The 20346-nt window shown below is 35.6% G+C and overlaps 1 protein-coding gene across 4 annotated transcripts in view; it reads left to right on the top strand.

The window, feature by feature from the left end:
* CACNA2D3 (calcium voltage-gated channel auxiliary subunit alpha2delta 3) overlaps window positions 1-20346 on the top strand; it is a 419754-nt gene that overhangs the window by 209588 nt on the left and 189820 nt on the right. For all 4 annotated transcript variants that reach the window (XM_085590607.1, XM_085590609.1, XM_085590608.1 and 1 more), the window contains 3 exons: window positions 4718-4792; window positions 15621-15710; window positions 19352-19465. In XM_085590607.1, coding sequence (XP_085446733.1) covers window positions 4718-4792; window positions 15621-15710; window positions 19352-19465 — 279 coding nt within the window. The remainder of the gene's footprint in view (window positions 1-4717; window positions 4793-15620; window positions 15711-19351; window positions 19466-20346) is intronic.

The following is a 20346-nucleotide window of genomic DNA, read 5'->3' as shown; positions in this document are numbered from 1 at the left end:
GGGTATGTTGTTGCAATATCCATCTGAAATTGATGGACTAGATGATTGAATTGCAAAAAAAATTATTGAAATACAAGAGCGATTTTGTGCTGCCTATGCTAAAATTTAAGGTCAGTTCACTGGTGCATGAACAGAGATATCTGCAACAACAAAAGAAAAGGCATTTTTTTCCAATTCACTTTGAAGCATAACTCCAAGTCAAGCATTAAATTAACAACATTATCATAAAACGAGTGCTAATTTTGTCAAATGCAGAAATTTTAAAAATGCTTTTATACAAACTCTACACTGAATTAGCAAAATATTAACTGAGCCAAGAATGTTAAATTAACTTTACTGCTTTAGACACACCCTTTTAGCAAAATTGATTAGAATAAAAGCATTTTTAAATTCAAAGCACAGTAGTATAGCTCCCAGTATTAATATGTAGAAATTTCCAATATAAATAGTCTCTTTTTTTTTTATTCCTACAGAATAGACCATGGATAAATTTACTTTTTAGCCTGCCTGAATAACCAGGTTCTGTAGAGTTGATGTGTGAGCTGGCTGACAAAGAGAGGCAGCCAAAATTCACCTCCATATGAAATCTCCAAGCAGTGGCCTGTGCTTGTCTGCCATTTGTTTGGCACAGTAAACTATGGAAACACCAATTCCTTTGCTTCCTTTTCTGGATTGGCTCCTTAGACTGGGCAGAATTTGATATGTGAATATGCTTTAATATAAAGTAAAATCTTTATCTGTGTATTGTTGCACAACAAAATGGAAATTTAATTTATTTCTGTGAATCTTGTCCCAGGCATCTTTAATGTGTCAAAGAAGAAATATGGAAAATGCTAAGGAAGATGTATACTACTTGTGTAGGTGTGCTAAAACCATATATATATCATTTTCAGAATATGAATAGTATCTTATTATAGAACGCAGGCCAGCAGCTCTCTAAATAATTATATGGTTTCTCTTAGTCCACATTTTAGCCCGCTTACATTTTTATGTCTATTGTGCAAAGAAAAAATAAGAGGGACAAAATAATGTGAAGTAGTAAGACAGATAACTATAACTATATAAATAAAATAATAAATATCAGTGTAATTACATATTTAAATGACAGGAGTAACCTGGGGTTTTTGAAGAGGAGCTCAGAAAGGAAGGTAATTCATTTGTACATCCCTCCCCTTAGCAAAACACAGGCTATTCCCAGCTGTTGTGCAGGTATCAGCTCTCCCAGCTACTGCTGTCATTACTGTCACCTGCAAAGATGTCACATGCCAGGCTATGGAGGAATGGGGCATGGAACACTGGGAAATGTGAGAAAACACCATAATGCAAGAACTTTTGAAAAGCCAAATGCAGGCTTTCACTGAGGTACATTAACAAGACATCTATACTGGGCATTGCTGGTGAAGTCAGCAGTTGTTAAACAGATGAGGAAGTTATTTCACTAAATATGGAATTTCAAATGTCACAAGAAATGCAGGACTAAGAACAAATTACTGATGGAGTAGTGAGGAAGTGGAGGAAGGGTGAATTTCTTTATTTTTTGCACTTTAAAGATTTGTCACAGTTAAAAGAAAGGCATCACCAATATCACTGTACAGCACCCTATGAAAAGGGCAAAGAAATCAAATGTATGCTCGGAAGCAGAAGTTAGGTGTTGTACTAGAAAGTTACAGCTGTAGTAAGGATCTTATCAAGTGGGTATGCAAGTTTAAGTAGCAAACACTGCTTGAATGCTTTCACATGTTACATCAGAAGTCCAGTTTTTGTGGACTGAGGCAGATGCTCTTTTGGGAATTTTATTAGGAACTGAAATAATTCTATCCAGTCAATTTTTCCATGTCTTTGAATTTGAGATTTTTAACAATTATCAGAAAGCGTATCCAATTAGCAAAGAGATAAAATTTAAAACAGATCATTAAAATACACCCTTGCAAGAATTCAAACCTTAAGAAACTTCTACACTTTTTATATAAAGATTTTTCGTACAGTGCTTTCATTTATATCTGTACAGTAGATGCATTTCCAAGTTATGCTTGTTATCGTAGAACATCATTACATAATATATTCCTTTTCACATGCTGGCACCATCAAGCTACTTCTGCCTTGCATGCTACCTTGCTTAACATATTTTTGGTGGTAATAATCTCAAGGTGAATGAGATGCCACAACTGGAAATAATTTGTCTGGGTTTCAGAAGGATCAACATCAATGTTTTCTGTGTGATTGTGTTCTCTATGTGAGAATGGAAACTTTAAATTGCCCTTTTCTGAGGCAGGTTGGTTCTATGAAAGGGGGCTGTGAAGGAACTTGAAGCACGTGCTCTGTGAAAGCATCAGTGTCCTTTATCCTGCACAACTGTGGAACACTGAAGGCTTGGTGGGAAACTGCTGGGAATCTCTCAGGTTCTGGTGCAGCTCCAGTCTCTGTGAATAGCCTGATGGCATCAGTTACTCAAAATAGTAGTTACATCTTATAGAAATCTAGTGGACAGAAATTACAACTATTTAGATGCAAGGCTTGATAGAGTAGGAAGTTGTTTCATTTATTTGCTGGTCGTTATAGACCTTAAAAAAATAAAGTAGTGTTGCTAAAAATTTAGGAAACCTTGAGTTTATTACATACAAGTGTTTGGGCCTTTAGCATTTTATTGCACGTTGGCCAGTTGCTGACACTGTGCCTGGTATATTATAAAGATAAATACTTATGCTCTTGTAGTTTCCAATGACAGGTACAGAGATAAAACTAAGAACAGGCTTAACTGGAAAGTATCTCAATTGAAGAACATATTGAGAAAAACTTGTGTATGACCAGAAAAAAAGCTTGGGAGTAGGGGCTGGTGTACCAGAGTGTCACATATTTTCATTATTTTATTTTTTAAAATAGAATGGAGTATGGTCTTGACTTTAGACTATAATAAGAGATGCTCTGTAGATTTGGCATTATTATTTTGCAATGACTCTCAGGAGATAGATTAGAAAGTGGTCTGAAGAGAGAAAGTATAGGGGAAAGTACATAATTTATCAGATCAATAAACTGTTATGAGGCTGAGATGCACATGGGACAGTCTCAGTGACTCTGAACTGTTCTAGAAGTCTTTGCCTTGTACTTTGTATTGCCCATGAAGCAATAGAAAAGTCCATACAGTCTTACACATTGAAATAACATTGATGGCAATAAAACAATTAGGAAACATGCAAATCTGCTGCAGAAATGCTGTGTTTATATAATTAAAGTATTTTTTGCTTGTTTCTATATGACCAGTTCTATTCTGCTGCTGATATAAATCATTGCTGTATATCCAGCAACAGCAAGTTACTCTGGGTTTATATTCCCTTATAGCTGAGGACTGAGTCTGGCACAGTGCCTGCATGCAGTTCAAATGAAATACTCTTCCCTGTGCAGGAGTAATTATGTGGTGCTGAAGGTGGTGAGCAGTGCTCTGCTGGAATGAATGGTGACGACAGGTTGTCCAAAGTGGGTCGGCTTGCAGGGGTCTGTGGTGTAAGGAGGAGTGGTGTTAATTTGAAGGGTGTGGAGCAAATTTGGAGCTACAGGAAGAGAGAGACAGTGAGAATTCACAGTGACGGACCCCTGCCTAAGCAGCTTTTTGTTACGAGTCAGTCATTGGAGGGCTTTCTTTATTCCACTGAGGTGGAGTAAGAAGGGAGTAAATGCTTATTATTAATCTAATGAAATATTTTCCCAGACTGCTTATTTGTTGTTTGCTGTGGATGTTCTGATTCACCTAATCCTTTATGAAAGGATGAAACCACCTAAAGCCTAGATGGAAAGTCCTTACAGTTTGATTTGTGAACTTATAAAGTTATCTACTTCTAAAGGAGATGAAATGAGCAGGAGAAGGAATTCAGTTAAGGCTCTATCTAGAAAACTATTTGTTGGGGTTATTGCTTTATTAATTTGACCTGTGTTGAAAGTTTTAAAAGATTGAAACAAGTTCAAATTTCAAATTTCAATCAATCATCCATTACAAGTTTTACTGACTGCAAATGAGTTTTCATTTTTTTTAATGCTTAAGATGCTTCTGAATGTAGGAATAAGCTATTTAGCTTACTCAAACCTTGTGAGAAAAGCAGATAATTCCTTCAAGATCTGTTGCACATTCATGACTTTGTGTATGATAAACCTCTCTGCCTGACTGGAATTTTGAAAATTGTCAGTCATTTATAGGATTGATTCAATTTACAGCAATTTACAGTTGTGGTTTTTTTTGTTTGTTTGTTTGTTGTTTTTTTTGTTTGTTTGTTTTGTTTTGTTTTTTGTTTTGTTTTTTTTGGGGGGGGTAGTTGTTTTAGTATTAACCTTCTAAAATGTTAGGCATTGCCACAAATATTTTTCAGGACTTTCTTATATATAGAAAAGAATTGAGGTCCGTTTGTGATGTATCAAACATGAGCTCTTAATATTATCCAGACTTCAATTTAAGGCATATTTTTGCCAGCTATTGGTATATAGTACCCTTAAGTCCACCTGAGTTTTGGCATCTGTTCAATGCTATTTTAGAAGTACAGATGTCTGAAAAAATTAAGACTCATGTAAAAGGAAAAGAAATACCACAGCCAGTTTTCAAAAATGAACAAAATCCTTTTGTTCTTGCTTTCTGTGCATGTTTCATTCACTGTAGTTCTAAGTCATTAAATTGACTTGTATCTTCCAAGCTTTTAATTAAATTTTTCATCATACTTTGTATTTCCCTCTGTAGTATAATGAAGAACTCCACTATGTAGAGCCGTGTCTGAATGGAACATTAGTTCAAGCAGACAGAGCCAACAAAGAGGTAAGAAATGAAAGTAACAAAACAGTGGAGAGCTGGGATACAGTGGGTGACAATGTGCTCTAATAATCTTTTCCTAGTACAATGAATTCCATTATTAAAATTTATTAATTATTCTACTCATGACATTTCAAAGAGTTTTATGTGACTCCACAGAAAGAAAGAAATAATCTCCTAGTCAATTTGGTTGAATAAACTTAATGGAAAATTGCAGGAGTCATTGAAAATATACTGTTAATAAAGTTTGGTAATTATTCAAAGTAAAATATTTCAAACACTTTAAATTGAACTATCATTCTGTTAACAAAAATTACTGAGGAAGAGATTGCATTCTTAACTCAAAGTAGCACTAAAGCAAAATCTCCAAACAAATGAAATACTATAAGAACAAAAGAATTTAACATTCCAAATAAGTCTGTCAGTGTAATAATGTACTCATTCAGGAATGTTCTGTGAAACTTAGTTTCATCATGCTAAAATTTTTTAGGGAAAAAAACCCTTTATGGTGACTCTTCAAATTTTATTTGAAGAGAGATTGCAGTATGAATCTGTAGCTTGAAGTGTAGTTTATTGCCTGACAGTTTTCTTTGCAGGCACACTTCAGGAGTTGAAGTAAAATTGTTTATGCCATGTGAAATTATGAAATATGATGATCTAAAAGCCCTGTGGTTCTTGTAGAGGGAAAGGCCTGCTAAAATGAGCCATGTCTGTTCTTATACACCTTCTTCCTTGCTAAGGCTTCCTTAGAGTTTGTCCATCTGTCCTGAGTCTGGGCTATGGCTGGAGCAGGCATATTCTTTCTTTAAGTAGTTTCTATTTTCACTAAAAGAAAGTGAACAGAAAAGTTTCAGCTCAACACTGAATTCTGCTCAACACCGAGTGTGGTACTTCACTTGTGCTCACGTTGTCACTGATCAGGAAGTAGAGAACACAGCTCTGGGAACACCCTTTGGAGAGTGTCACTGATGGGTGTCTTTATGTTTACCAAGACAAACTTTGGTGTTGTTGTGCTGCTCTTTACTCCATTGTATTGCATGTTGTCTATATCCTACAGAAAGTATTCTTCCTGGGCTTCTTCTTTTATATATTTGATATTTACCACTGTAGGTATCTAAGTATCATTTGGTTGCTATGTGGGCATGAATTGTTTTTAATAATTTAATGTTGAATTCCCTCATTTGTGAATTGTGATGCAGCTTTCTAAATGAGCACTTTATTGAGGGTACGTCAAATGAGCCACATGAAATATGTGCAAGTTCTAGATACAGAGCTAAAGATTCAAATGTATTGCCCAGATGTCCTGTCTGGAATTAATCCTACAGGTAACCTTTCTGCCATTCTGCAACTGATCAAAATGCAGACTACCCCACACCCATATGTTACTTAATGTCAGATTTATTTTAATTTAATTGATCAAAAAAATTTATGCCACCCAGATGATAGTCAGATTTTAAGAACTGAGCTCAATTTTTCAAAATTACTAGTTAAATTTAATATTTTGTTTTTCAGAGTAAATGTTGATATAATTTCTAGCTAAGAAAATTATTTATTTATTTATTTACAGAATAACTTTGTCCTTTGTCTATAAACTGAATAATATATGCAAGGTTTGGGGAAATAATTAAATATGACCTTTTTCTAGTTGGTTATATTAGTGAGGTAGTTTGAGTTCTTTCCTTGAAAGACCAGAACTAAAAAAAAAAACTGAGATAGGTAGCATGTAATAGTTTGGTGCATTTGTATATACCTTGACTTTGCCAATCTTCATTTCTTTCTTATATGTGAGCTTATATGTTCTTAGATCATTTTTCTAGACACTGTAATGAAGTTAAAAATGTATTTGCCTAAACACTAGAAGGCACAAAAGTTCCATTGTCCCCAGTATAGCTCAGAGTACAAAGTAGAGATTGTCCAAGGAGGTGGACAGCCACTTAATCCTACATGAGTAATTTGGTTATCATGCTCCTGAACCCAGTTAAAACCAGCGTTCTGAAATATCTGATACTGTTTTAAGATGTGATACTGTGTGATTTGACTGTACTGACACAGCAAATTTACCTGGGGGCCTCATCAAAAACTCACTGAATTAACTGGAGAAGTTTCTCTTGGATTCATAGCTCTTTGGTCAGGCCCATAGAAAAAAGATGTCCTCAAGTGTTTCATGTGCACATTCCAAAACTGGTCCAGAGCTAGCAGAGTATTTAGCTGTGTTTTGGAATTCAAAAGTATTCAACTCTTTGGGTTATAACTTTTATTTCTGTGAGTCTCACAGATACACCAGAATACTCCTATATCTTTGTTGGTTTTCTTGTTTTTTTTTTTTTTTTTTTTTGTTTTTATTTTTTTCTGTAATTGCCATTGGTCCATTGCAATATCAAAGCAAAAGTAAATACAATTACACTTTCTCAACCACTCTTACAAGGTAAATACTCCTATGCAAGTTCACTGGTAATAATAATAACAATGCTTTCTTTTATTTTGTTTATTAAATGTTAAAAAGCCAAGAAAAATATCAAGAAAAACACTGCGTTTTGTAGCTTTTCCAAGCAGTCATTATCAGCATGTGACCATATTTCTGTTCTGGCAAAGTAGAGCAGAAGATTGACAGGCAACGCTTTGACATAATCTATTGCTTCAGTTTACATATGTCTACATCTGCCTGATTTATTTTTTAAATTCCAACCCAGGTCTGAAAATGTAGCTATATGTTTGGTTCAGAACTTTCTATCCTTCATTTTTATGTCAAATGATTTCAATTGAATGGGTGCAAGGATGATCACATCTGTTAGTATAAGCTTTTCTAGCACCAAAAGAAATAAAAGTATTTAAAAAAAAGTTAGAATATTTTTTCTTTAGCTGGCAAATATCAATTCTCAAATACTAGCTTTAAATGGAAACAATTAAAATTTGCGGAAATGGTATTTCATATTGCTATAGTTTTCTTTTATGTATGTAGGAGATGTATGATGCTGATGATTGCAGGGACTGAATTTTTAACAGCTCACTCTACCACTCTTTTATGTTGCTATTCATAGTCCTGACCTTTCTTAAGACACATATCACTTAATGCAGCACTGTGGCTGGAGTTGTGCATGGAACCAAATAGTTTTACCAATCTGTTAGTTTATGCTGAATAAACTTTGGCAGTATATTTCTCCCCGTCTCTTTTTTTTTTTTTTTAACCATAACACAGGAGATAAAAAAATTCCCATTAAATGACCCTTAAGGAAAAAAATACCACATGACACACACGGATGCACACCCCAGCAGAGATAAGAAATTACTCTGAGAAGTTTGGAGCATTTAATCTCACGAGGAAGGCAGCTGTCGCAATAACTCCAAATAAAAATTGCTCTCACAGGATCAGTTCCCCAGTCTATACTTGTCTTGAAATTATTTATTGAAGAACTACTTTGCTGTCTTTCTGCAAGGTTCAGTTGTTTTCAGATGGAATCTTTCTACACTGAGGACGTCACTTAAATGTGTTGAATGGCGTTCTTTGGATCGTGTTTAATCTCTCAACTTTAACAAAACTAAGAAAGAAACAGAATCTAGGATAGCCGTCCTTATCACTTGCACTTCATTTGTAGAGAGCTGAAGGGAAAACCAGGCTTCTTAGCAGGATAAATTAAATTATACTGACTTGGGGCAGCCGGGCCAGGGCTGGATGTGGGGAGAGACCAAGTCCTCCTTTTTAGGGAGAACTGAATGTGGTGTTTGCTCCTGCTGAGAGAGCCCTGTGGTGCCAGCACAGCCTGAGCCTTCCCCAGGCACAGCCCTGCCTCTCCAAGCTCCAGAAGTGGATCCTGGCTTTGGCACCTGCAGCAGCCCCAGGCAGCTGGGCTGCAGCCAGAGCCTCTTCTGCTCCCATCCCCAGCCTGTGGAGGTAAAACGAGACCTGGGAGCATCTTCAGGGAATGGAAGGATTTGTGTGCAGGCTACAGGAAACAGGTTCAGCCTCAGGGCTTAGAGCGGCCTGGGAAATGAGTGCTTCTTAGTGGCGTTGGTGCTGAATAATCAGTGATTAGGGATAGCAAATAAACATGCTCCTTCACATTCAGGGATGAGTTGCAGGAAGTCTTATCCATAATGTTCAGGGAATGTAACAGGCTGCCACAGAGCCAAACTTTCAGAAAATACAGTTAGAAGAAAGAAAAGAAAAAAAGGAAAGGAAAGGAAAGGAAAGGAAAGGAAAGGAAAGGAAAGGAAAGGAAAGGAAAGGAAAGGAAAGGAAAGGAAAGGAAAGGAAAGGAAAGGAAAGGAAAGGAAAGGAAAGGAAAGGAAAGGAAAGGAAAGGAAAGGAAAGGAAAGGAAAGGAAAGGAAAGGAAAGGGAGAGAAAAGGTGTCTGATTTATAAATGTTCTCATTGAAACACTCACTTTTTATCTCTTCCCTACCTCTTCTCTTTTTGGGAGGGAATCAGTACTGTAAACACAGTGCTCATTCCACAAATTGGCTCTAGAACACTTACTATTATTTCTTTATTTTCTGGATCACAGTAATAAGGACACTACTTACCTAAAAGAAAAAAAATCCACTCTCATTAAAGAATGAAAAAGCATTTAAAACATTGTAGCTCTCTTATATCCACTCCGTGGTGATACTTTCCCTTCAGTAACATATTTTATTTTCCTATTGCAAGCACCAGGAAAGATATTACAAAGCCAACTTCCAACTTCAATTCATCCCACTTCTTCCATTTTTCTCTGTCATTTAGGTAAGAACATATACCTGACATTAGAGTAAACCTGTACAAAGTGCACACAGAGGAAAGAAGCTGCATTTCTCTTTGAATAACATCCCAAATATTATTGATGTAGCATTAATTTCCTCTAGAATATGCTGTCGTTATTCCATTTGCATCTTTACTTAAATTAAGAGTTCAGATTCAACTGGAATGACTGAACTGAATGCTCTTCTCACAGCTATATTAGTAAGGAGTGAAAAGTTAGACTTCTTAATTTATATGGTAATGGAGCTCAAGTTAGCCAAAGATTCTTGATCCTGCACTATTTTGTTAAGTGAAGAGATTAGTTAGAAAGAAAATAAAATATAGCATCAGTACTTTTACCTTTGCCATGTTCAGCCTGGCTAAATGAATGTTTTGAAGACTGGTACAGATTTCATAGTGATTGATGTAGCAAAAGCAGGAATGTTTTTTGAACAAACTTAACCCCATACAAGTAAGTTAGGGGTTACTTGATCAAGACCACTCCTTTGTTAAAGCATTAATGTCTGCTATATTACAATGGATTGTTGAGGGACATCTTAAAGGTCTCTTCCAACCTCATTATTCTGTGAAATACATTTAGTATCATTAAGCATTTTAATGTTTAACACATCCATGCATTTTTGTGATGGGAAAGGAACAAAGGTTGGGGAAAACACATTTTAGGCCTGAATCTCCAGCATGTAATGTGCTTTTCTTCAAGGAAGTGTGAAAGTACTTTGAAAGAAGTAACAGTTTAAGCATCTAGATCTCATCCCTGCCAGTTTAAAGAATAGCCAAGTAATGCAAGCTTGAGTTGGAAATCTTCATTTAACTTTGGTTTTTTTATTGCTGGCAACAACCTGCAAGGAGGAGATACTAGTATAATTTATATAATCTATTTAGAAACTTCCCCAGGTTTTGAGCAAATTGTTCTTTTACTTTCCTGCAAAATTGCTGGTTGTGTAAGTGCTTGCTGTGTGTAGCTTCGAGAGCAATGAGGACCTAATTGAACCCGGAATTTCTGTCAGGTACATTTCAGAAAGCATTCTTCTTTTCAGAAACCTTATTCATGTTTGCTTCATGTATTTGTAAAAGACAAAAAAAGTTACAACTTCAAATATGTTTGTGTTTTGATATGACAGTGATGTGAGTGGTATTAATATACATGCCACCAGTTTTCTTAAGATACACATAGGGATCCCAGTACTAGATTTCTTCCAAGACAGTGTTTCAACTTTCATTTTACAATGGGAAAATACAGTAATTTGTGTTTGGAATAATTATAATGTCAAGTGATATGGCAGGTGTCACTCTATCTCCACTTTCTAAAAGTTTTCACAGCCTAGCAATTGTCATAAATTTTTGTGGTGGCACATCCTACACTGCAGTTCAGTTTAGATATATGGATATTGTAAGCTATACCTAATTTGCAGAACTTGCTTTAAGTTTGATTTATCACAAAAATTAAATCTGTAATTACATTGGGTAGCATAACTGAGGTTGAAATTAATCTGTGATCCTAAATGTGGTTTAGTAATATAAAATATGCAAGGTATATTTGAATTTTACCAGACTATTTTATAATTTGGCATCAGTGTTAAACAGCTGCTACCTTGAAGTGTATCAATTTGCTATACACAAATTTAAAAAAGAGTGGGAAATAGTTCAGACACTATTCTGTCACCGTCTGCACTTTCTCCACAAATTGCAAACATGTGGAACTGCCTATTTTAATACTAGTTTTCTTGGGCCAAGAGGTTTTCATCTTTGAGAAACTCCATGTTACAATTTACCTACCCCAAAGGAATCGGATGACAATCTGATTTAATGTAACTTCAGATTTAAAGTAACAATATTACAATATACATTCCTTTTTTATATGTTTTTTTAATGTACTATATATGGGTTGAGGACATTTCTCTGTAAATGTTTCCAGATGAAATATATCATCTTCTAGATGCATAGATAGGCACAGTAACTCCAAACTAAATCAAGAATTTACCCCAGTGTAAATTCGAATGACAGAAATAGACAGATGTAATGTATAACTTCCAAAAAGCTTTTATTTTTCTATGCAATTACCAGAAATTAAATAACCAGAAGACTGACTCAGCAAAGAAACTGAGTGAAATTGCCAATAAGAGGTTGGTAAATACAAATTTTGTGTATTGATTTTTATTTAGGGAAATTACTTTTGCATATTTATCTATCCATTTCTGTCAGAGCTCAAAAAAAAAAAAATTGACTGCATTGCTTATCTGTTAAAAACCCCAAAACAGTAAAGTCTCACTGTAGTCTCTTATTTTAAAACTGTCAAACTGCTATAGTCCCTCAAACCTTTCAGTAAGCCCCTGACCACTGAAATTTGGTCTGATGTTTTCTATTGCAGAAACTAATTTACTTAAGAAGAATTTGGTTTTAATCTGAGTGTATTGAATCTTAAGCTCTTTCTTCATTCAGCATTCTTTTTATTATTATTTTTTCCAAAAAAAGCCCCCTTCTTTTCCAACACAACGTGTTAGGAAACAGAAGGGGTTGGATAATCCTTGCAGTCAGGTAATCTGCAACTTCCCTGACAAAGGGTTTGGAACGGGGGATGCCCAAATGCATTTTACAAAGTGATGCACATTTATCTGTCAGTGCATGTGGGTAAACCTCCCTGTGGCACACAAGTGAACATCACTCTCCCACCTCACGCAGGCCTTCTGACTGGCTTTTTCCTTTCCTGTTTATGTGCTGATGTAGTCCACCTTCACAAATCTGATAAATCTTTGCCAAGTATGTCCCAGGGCCATTTGGAGCTCCAGCATGTGTGGATAGGCATGGGAAGTAATTCTAGAAGTAGCAAAGACTTGCAGTAAAGCTGACAAGGAAACCTGGAGGAATGTTGAACCCATTAATAATGTTTTTCTGTAGGAAGCTCAACCTTGTCAGACGGTTACTAGCAAATATGCTTTTCCAGTGTAACTGTATAACCTCTGTTCATATATTAGTTGTGAACTGTTCCTTTTTGGAATCAGTGGAAAGTGATTTATTTGTTGGTTTGAATCCATGGTCCTGTACCCAATCTAATTTGGGTATTCCTACTCATTATGAGTGGTACCTTATTTTTGGTAAACACAAGTAGGCTCTAACAAAATATTTGTGCAAGGTACTGGGACTGCTGTACAGCATATTGGCTTAACAAGAATGAAATCAAAACTTTGGTGGTTATAATAAAAATTAAACTCAAGTAATTCTGAAGCCCTAAAGTAAATAAAAATAATTTTTAAATGCATTATTTTTTCTAGATAAGTGGGAGGAGTAGAGATGGGACTTGATTTGGTCAGTTTTTGTCAGTGCCAGAGAGAGATAATATAAAGGGAAACAGGTTTCCAGGACTTCCAGGAGAGGGATCTGCTATAGACCATAGCAAGCTCAACTTACTGAGTGATGTATCTCTGTGTGTGAGGCTTTAGGCAGTGTTCTCATGTTAAAATGCATTAAAGCAACCTGTGAGGTCTGCTCTGTGTGCCAGTTAAAAGGTGAGCCAAGCTCACTGCTGTGATACCGTCATGATGCTGGGGAAAAAAAAAACATTGGTAGAATTCTGAAAGTGTTTGCTACAGTGAACATGAATGCTGGGCATTTGGGATTGCTTCAGCTGGCATCTTCTGTGCTTTTTTGTGCATGTCTGAGGTGGGCTGGTTGTTGTCACAGCCCTTACCTGGAACTGGAGAACTGGAGCTCAGCTCTCTGTGTTAATGTATCTTCACCTGCTTTCAGATGTGTTTGTTTCCTGTTTTCAGATGTCAAATGAAGATGGCCATAGTTCTTTTTATTTTATTCTTGTTTGGAAAGGATAACACTTTGAAGGTTATGGAGTATTCTTATATTATTTTCGTGGAAGCCAAAGAATTTCCCCCATGGCTGTGCAGACACTGGACTCTGTTGTTTGCTTGGAGGGTGACCACTTTCCCTTTGCTTCCAGAATATAAAAATTTGTCATCTTCTTGTGATCATAGATACCAGTCAGTTTGTCTAATCTCAATAAACCTTGTGAGGCCATTACAACAGCCTCTATGAGCTGAGACCAGAAAAAGGCGCAGCCTTGGAATTTCCTGAGAACTGCCACTGAATTAGCAAATCATTCTTCAGGATTCGTATGGGCTAGATAAATCAGCATCTCATTTTGGCTACAAGTTTAACAGCTTCTGCCACAAAGGAAAAAGTCAGTTTCTTGCCTTCATCTCAGAAGAGTTTTTAATTGGCCTGCAATGACCAAGAATTGGGAAAGGAAAATCAAATTCTTGCCTGTGTTCAGACTGCCCCCTCTACCTCCCTAACTTTGCCTGTGTTCTGAATCTTGAAAAGGGCTCTGAATATGTGTCAACTCCCAAGCACAGATTTGCTGAAATAAATTGCTTAACTTTAATTATTCAAATTCATTAACTCTGAAATCTTAGTAAATCAAAAGTAGGAAAATAAGAAGTAACAAAAATGCAAGCTGCTATCAGATTTTGAAAGACAATTCTACCTAATCCCTGAAGAATAATAACTTAATGTAATCATCTAACCAAGTATGATCCCAAATCCCTACAGTGTTCATTTAACTGTGAGTCTAGAAAAGGGGAATACACCAGGGTATACCAAAAAATGCTTTCAACAGCCTCATTATAAAAGAAATTCCTCATTAGAAAATAAGTTTAAATCATGATAATTGGTTATGAATTTGCCCTCTTGTTCAGTTATGCCAAAGCCATATATAACAGTGGTGTGCGTTTAATGTTCTGTGTAACTGCCCTGTGACACAGAGAATATGAAGGACATTAAAAACTCTCCTGGGTTTCTTCTCATTTAAGTTCTGGAAGACCTCATCCTGACTTACCTGCACATGTGGATTTGTATCCTCAATCTCCTCAGCTCATGTCTTTCAGACCCTTCTGGATGATCACAGACACCTCCCCAGCTGAACACTTCTGTGCTTCCTCACTCAACTTCTGTGGAGCTCTGACCCTATAATTTTGTAATCAGACATCAATGTCTGATTGTCATAATTGCGTGCCTAATTTGCATTCAGAATTGCCAAGATTATGCATGTCAATTAGATATATGAGTCTGCAATTAGATATTGCACATTCTGGTACTTGCACATGGAAATTAAGCGTACAGTTGCCCAGGAATGTTTGTGCACACAGTTGGACAGATACCCCAGTCAAACAAGGGCTCCAAACTGATAGCAAAAAAAGACTGAGATAAACCAGTTTATTACTAAAAAGAGCTCATTTAGTTGTAAATTATGCTTTTTGGCTGATTCAGAGCTAGGGACTCCTGCTTTCTGAAATCTGTCTGGTTTCTGAAAGTTATTGAAAGTGGAATTAAGGTCATTTTTATGTCATTCTGAAATAATTTATCCTTTTACTTTAAACTGATATTTCAGTAGTATATGTCTTGCCCTGACATTTTTTCTCTACTAGTTGGGTTGAAATACCCTTTTCGGTTTTGCAGTTCTTTTGTACTTTTTGGCCAGTTGTGAAGAGTGAAATAACACTTCACAACAGTGGTGCCTCCCCTGCTATTTCCCATCACATAGGTCTTCATTTTTTTCTTACAAATTAATTATCTTGTCTTCTTGTGTAGAACAGTTTTAAATAAGTTTAATATTAATATTGACACTGATGAACAGCATTTATACTTCAATGACCTAATGATTAGAATCTACCATCTTTTAGAGCTGTGTACTCTCAAAGCTGAATTTTAGAAAGAATTATTTTTATTAAGTATTAGATTCCAAAAAACCTACAGGGAAAATAGTTAGAAATTATATGAAATTACTATGCCACATGAAAGAAAATATGAAGATCTCTAAATAAAAACACAAAAAAACAAAACAAAACAAATTATTTGAATAAGTAGCCAAAAATGTATAAAAAATGTGATACCTTTGCATTATTATTGTACTAACACATCCTTACTTTAGTCTTAGTTAAAGAGTCAGAAAGGATTAAGTGGGAGTTATTTCATTAATTAGTGTATGTGGTCATTTAAGCCTAAGAAGTTGGTCTAAAGCATTCAGAAATCCTTAATCATCGGCGGGTCTGTTGTAACATTCTGACAAATGAAACCTTGTTCATGTTTCAGCATTTCAGGGAACACCTTGACAAACTTTTTGCAAAAGGAATTGGAATGTTGGACATTGCTTTAAATGAAGCTTTCCACATGCTCAATGAAGTAAGTTCATGCTTTTCAGATAATTTTCGTTTCTCACTTCCTTCTTGTTTTCCCTTTTTTCAACTGAGTTTATATTCATTAAAATGTTTTAAAATGTTTCCTGAAGTATAATCATGTATTTTGTGGAAAAAATACTGAAGTGTGTTATTCTGCTGAAAGATGAAAAAAACTTGTCTAAACTAAATAGCAAAATGTCTTTTGATTGAAGGATGTACCTTGGAAATAAGAGCTCAAACCCAAATATTCTCCAAAGAAGTTTGACTTGACAAGTGTGCCTGCCTTTATGCTGTGTGATCCTAGATTAATTAATGGTTCTGATTCCTGTGTATTCATCTTGAAGGGCAATATTGATTGATTCTTTTCCAGGCATAAAATCCTAAAATGAAAAAAGGAGTATCTTCTTCCACCCACTGCTCATGTGTTCAGTTAGACAGTGTGGAACTAATGCCTTCATGTGGTGCATGCCAATAATGGCAATGGGAAAAGGTGCATGAAGTAAAGGACAGTGTAGGCTGTTTGCAGAGGTTTTATTAAGATTTTTGGGCACCAAATAGAGTCCTGGCAACCAGAAAAACAGTACAAGAGATGTTCTGTGCGAGTCCTCCAAATCTATGTAAACTGAAAAAAAATCACATTACAGGAAGTGAAGACCTGAAACAAGATCCATTTTGCTTTGGCTTAAAATCTGTGAGGTAACTGAAGTTATAATGATGAATATGGTAAAAAAATCTCATTGGACAATCTGATAGCTCTGAGACTAAAGGGATCTGACATCCCATGTGCTGAATTTTACCCATGATGAGAGGACTAAAATCATAATGGACTATGCTACATGTGTGTTCAGATCTCTTCAAGGTTGCATTGATTGCTTCTATTTATACTTCAAAATCAAGTTTTAGATAGGTTCAATCCTTCTTGCATATAAACTTCCAGAAATGCCAGCCCAAAAATATTTTCCTTTTTCTACAGGCATATCTGCAAAGTCTCTGGGAGATTCAGTTAAAGCTATGTAGGCCAGAGGAAAAGCTAAATCTTCTCTTAGCAGAGTACAGAGAACCATTTTCCACTCTGTCTACAGGATGTGACCTTTATGTGCCAGAAGCCTATTCTTTGAATTATAGTTTAACTAAGGATGTCTTTTCTTAAAAAAAAAAAAAAAAAAAAAAAGTGGGTGAATGGGGAGGGGGAAGGAGTGGGTGGTGGTATAGTAAAGGAAAAAATAGAGAAAGCTTTGTGTTACACAAATAGTCTATAAAGACTCTGGTTGGAGTTTTAAATGGTTCAGGGGTTACACTAATTAGACTCAGTCAATTTTGCCTTGCAATTACCTTTCAATATTTCAATGTTTGCTATGGTTGTCAAGACTTGAAGATGTTTGCTACTGATACCTTTGAAGAGCATGTTCAAAAATCCACTTCCAAATTCTTCCCAATTGTCAATTTATGCAGTGTACATTATAGAGAGAATACAGAAGTGCTTGGTACAGTAGTTAGACACCTACTATGTCATGTGACAACTGCAATTATCTCTTTTGGTGACAAATGTGCTCTTTGAAGTGATTACCTTTAAAAAAATCATAACCAATTAAATAAAATTCTGTGACATTTCAAAGACTGTTAATCACAACCAACTGCTGTAAATGTCAGGATGCATTGAAATTTTTGCTGCTAACTGATGAATCACTGAGCTAATTGTAGTTCATCATAAGCCCCTTGTCATTGTTATTATTATGGAAAACACTTTCATCACTCTTGCTATTCAATAAAATTAAAAGTTTTAGACAAATATGAGAAGATATTACTCATCAAAGTATTTGAATTTAATCTCATTCTTCAAAATATTCAGATAACTGTGTAGAATAAAGTAGATGCATACAGAGTGATGTTTTAAAATAAATGTACAAAGGCATTTCTCCTTCATTAATTTCTCTTTTCAGATACCTTGTCACTTTTAAAATATATTGTCGTGAGGAAGATATCCCTAGACAAAGTAACTTCACCTTTATGAGAAAATAACGTCTATAAGATCATGAAGGAATCCCACTTAAATAATTCTGGTTCTGGTAAAGACTGGAAAACCTGTCATGATGGGAGAATTTTAAGGAGTGACTGCCTTACAAATTTCAGACAGAAGAGTTTTCACCCAGGCAGTGATCACAATACAGCTAACTTTGTAAATTCACATTAGCTGCCCTTTAGGCAGAGTGTTTCTGGTACTGTCTGCTGAGGTTTCTGCTGGACAAAAAGGAAGCTGATCTTCAGGAGAGATGCAGGTGATGGAAATGATTGTTGCTTGTGGGTGTGGTTAGTCAGACACAGAAATGTGAAGGCAGAAAAGACAGAGGACTTCTTGAACCTCCACCCACCCTTTTCTACTGCAGGCATTTCTACAAAGATGGAATTTTATAGGAGAACTTGTTTTAGAAAAAGTGGGTTTTAGAGTTTGGAAAACAGTGAATGTGTAAGGGTGAATAGACAGGAAAACTTAAAAAGACAGAGCTGTTGGTAGTCCAAATCAAACTAGAATACTCTGAATAATTTTTCATGACTTTAGAAGCAGTCAGAGTCCCTGCAAGGTAATTCACCTGAGAACATAGGTACTACTTTTGAAATGGGACCACCCTGTTCTGGGGCACAGCAAGGCTAGTGAGGTGGGCAAGGTAATTCTTGCTTGGCTTTCTCAGCATCAAGAGAGGGGTGATAGGATGAGGCCTTGCCTGGCCTCAAATGTGATGATGTACATGAAAACTACAAGAAACTAATTGTAATATCCAATTTATTGATGTTTTCATAGATTTTTTTTAAAGTGTTCATATAGACAAATTAAAAAAACAAATAATTTTACAACTTTGCTTTTTTTGTTGTGCTAAAAGGTGGATGTTTCACCAAAATAACTTGAATACATAAGAACCTATTCTCCAACCAGAGCAAATGGAGACATATGGATTCAGAGTCACAGCACCAACTCCAGAATGAAGAGATCAAAGCTCATATGATGACAATGTGTTTGCTCATTGACAGGAGAAAATCCCATTTGTATAAAGATGAAGCTTCCTTTGCTTATGCCAGAGGATTGCTGATTGCTGTCTGAGTACCTGTGCTCAAGTACTGCACTTCAGCAGCCTGAATTACTTACATGTACTCATTGTGGGTAATAGGAGAATCTCAGAGTATATAAATATAACTGGGTTCTCCCAGATAAATATTTAAAGGAAAATAGCAGATGGAATGTAATCCTGAGTGAATATGAATGAATGCCATATGAATAGTCAAATGTCTCTCAGGAGTTGTGTATCTCTTGTACTTTGCAGAAGAATCAGCATTCATTACTTCTTTTCATGTAACATGTTCTTTAAAAAGGATATTTAAATAAAAGCAAACCCTATGGATGCATCAATACTCACCATCTATCAAAACCAGGGGAACACCATTTTAATATTGGGTAGTACTATATTTATGTATGTTTCTTATTTTTCAATTCACCAAGAACATAAAATGTATGACAAAATGTTTTTAGCCTGAATATTTTCAATTTCTTCTAAGGATGCTAGAGATTTGCAAAGTCCATGTTTACCCAGTGTGATTATTTCTCTCTTCATATAACAGCAATGTGCTGTTCCTAATGGCTGTTTCCTTTTGCAGTTCAATCACACAGGACAAGGAAGCATTTGCAGCCAAGCCATAATGCTGATCACTGATGGAGCTGTGGACACATATGATACCATATTTGCAAAATACAATTGGCCAGACAGAAAAGTAAGTGTGTTATCACCTTTACTGAATGGGAAACCCAAAGCTTCAAATCCAATCTAAAGTGTGTATCTATTGAAAAGTCAGTAACAATCTTTCTAATGATCTATAAATTATTTTGGATCACTAATTAAAAAAAAAAAAGTGTTGCTTATATTGCATTGCCTGAGGATAGAGATGGACTGTTACTGTGGTAATGGACTTAGGTTAATAAGATATAAATGCTCTATTTCCCTCCAGGTTACTTTTTTGAGCATTATATAATCCTTCCCCTGAGACACATCATTAAGTATGAAAAAAATTTCTTTTTTCTCCCAAAATACACATTAATAATTCAGTGCTTTTTCAAGTTAAAATTGGGTATGTACTATGGACAGCAAAAGTGGCTTGCTATGACAGGAGAAAGAGCAGATGTAGTACTCAGTATTTTTAATTTCTACATTTGGCAGAGTAAGGGATAGAGCTGAAAGTTGGTAAGATTTTATTAAAAATGTGTTTGGCTCAATTGATCTGTATAACAAAATTTGCCCAGAGTTAAATTACCTTATTATATATCAAATGGAAATTTCACAGTAGGGCAGAATGCCTTGAATTTACCTGATGAGGAAACTCTAGTGGGCCTTGTGTCTCTACGTGACATAAATTTCTTCTACATTTTAACTTCTGCTGAAGCAAGCTTTGGGAGTATTTTAGGAAGTTTTTGTAGTCCTTTGCCATGTTATATGCCTGTGGAAACAACAACCACAGAGTTTGAAGTGCAGTTTGAGCAAGTAATTGATTCATGTGACTGTGCTGCGTGGGGTTCTGTATTCTGTGGAAAGAAAGTAGCTGTTTTAATTTTCAGATTTTAGTCATGTTTCTCTTTTATAAAATTCTGTTTATTTTCT

The sequence above is a fragment of the Lonchura striata genome, chromosome 12, assembly GCF_050655825.1.
Source record: "Lonchura striata isolate lonStrDom1 chromosome 12, ASM5065582v1, whole genome shotgun sequence".
NCBI classification, from domain to species: Eukaryota; Metazoa; Chordata; class Aves; order Passeriformes; family Estrildidae; genus Lonchura; species Lonchura striata.
This window is presented reverse-complemented; position numbering and strand designations above follow the sequence as displayed.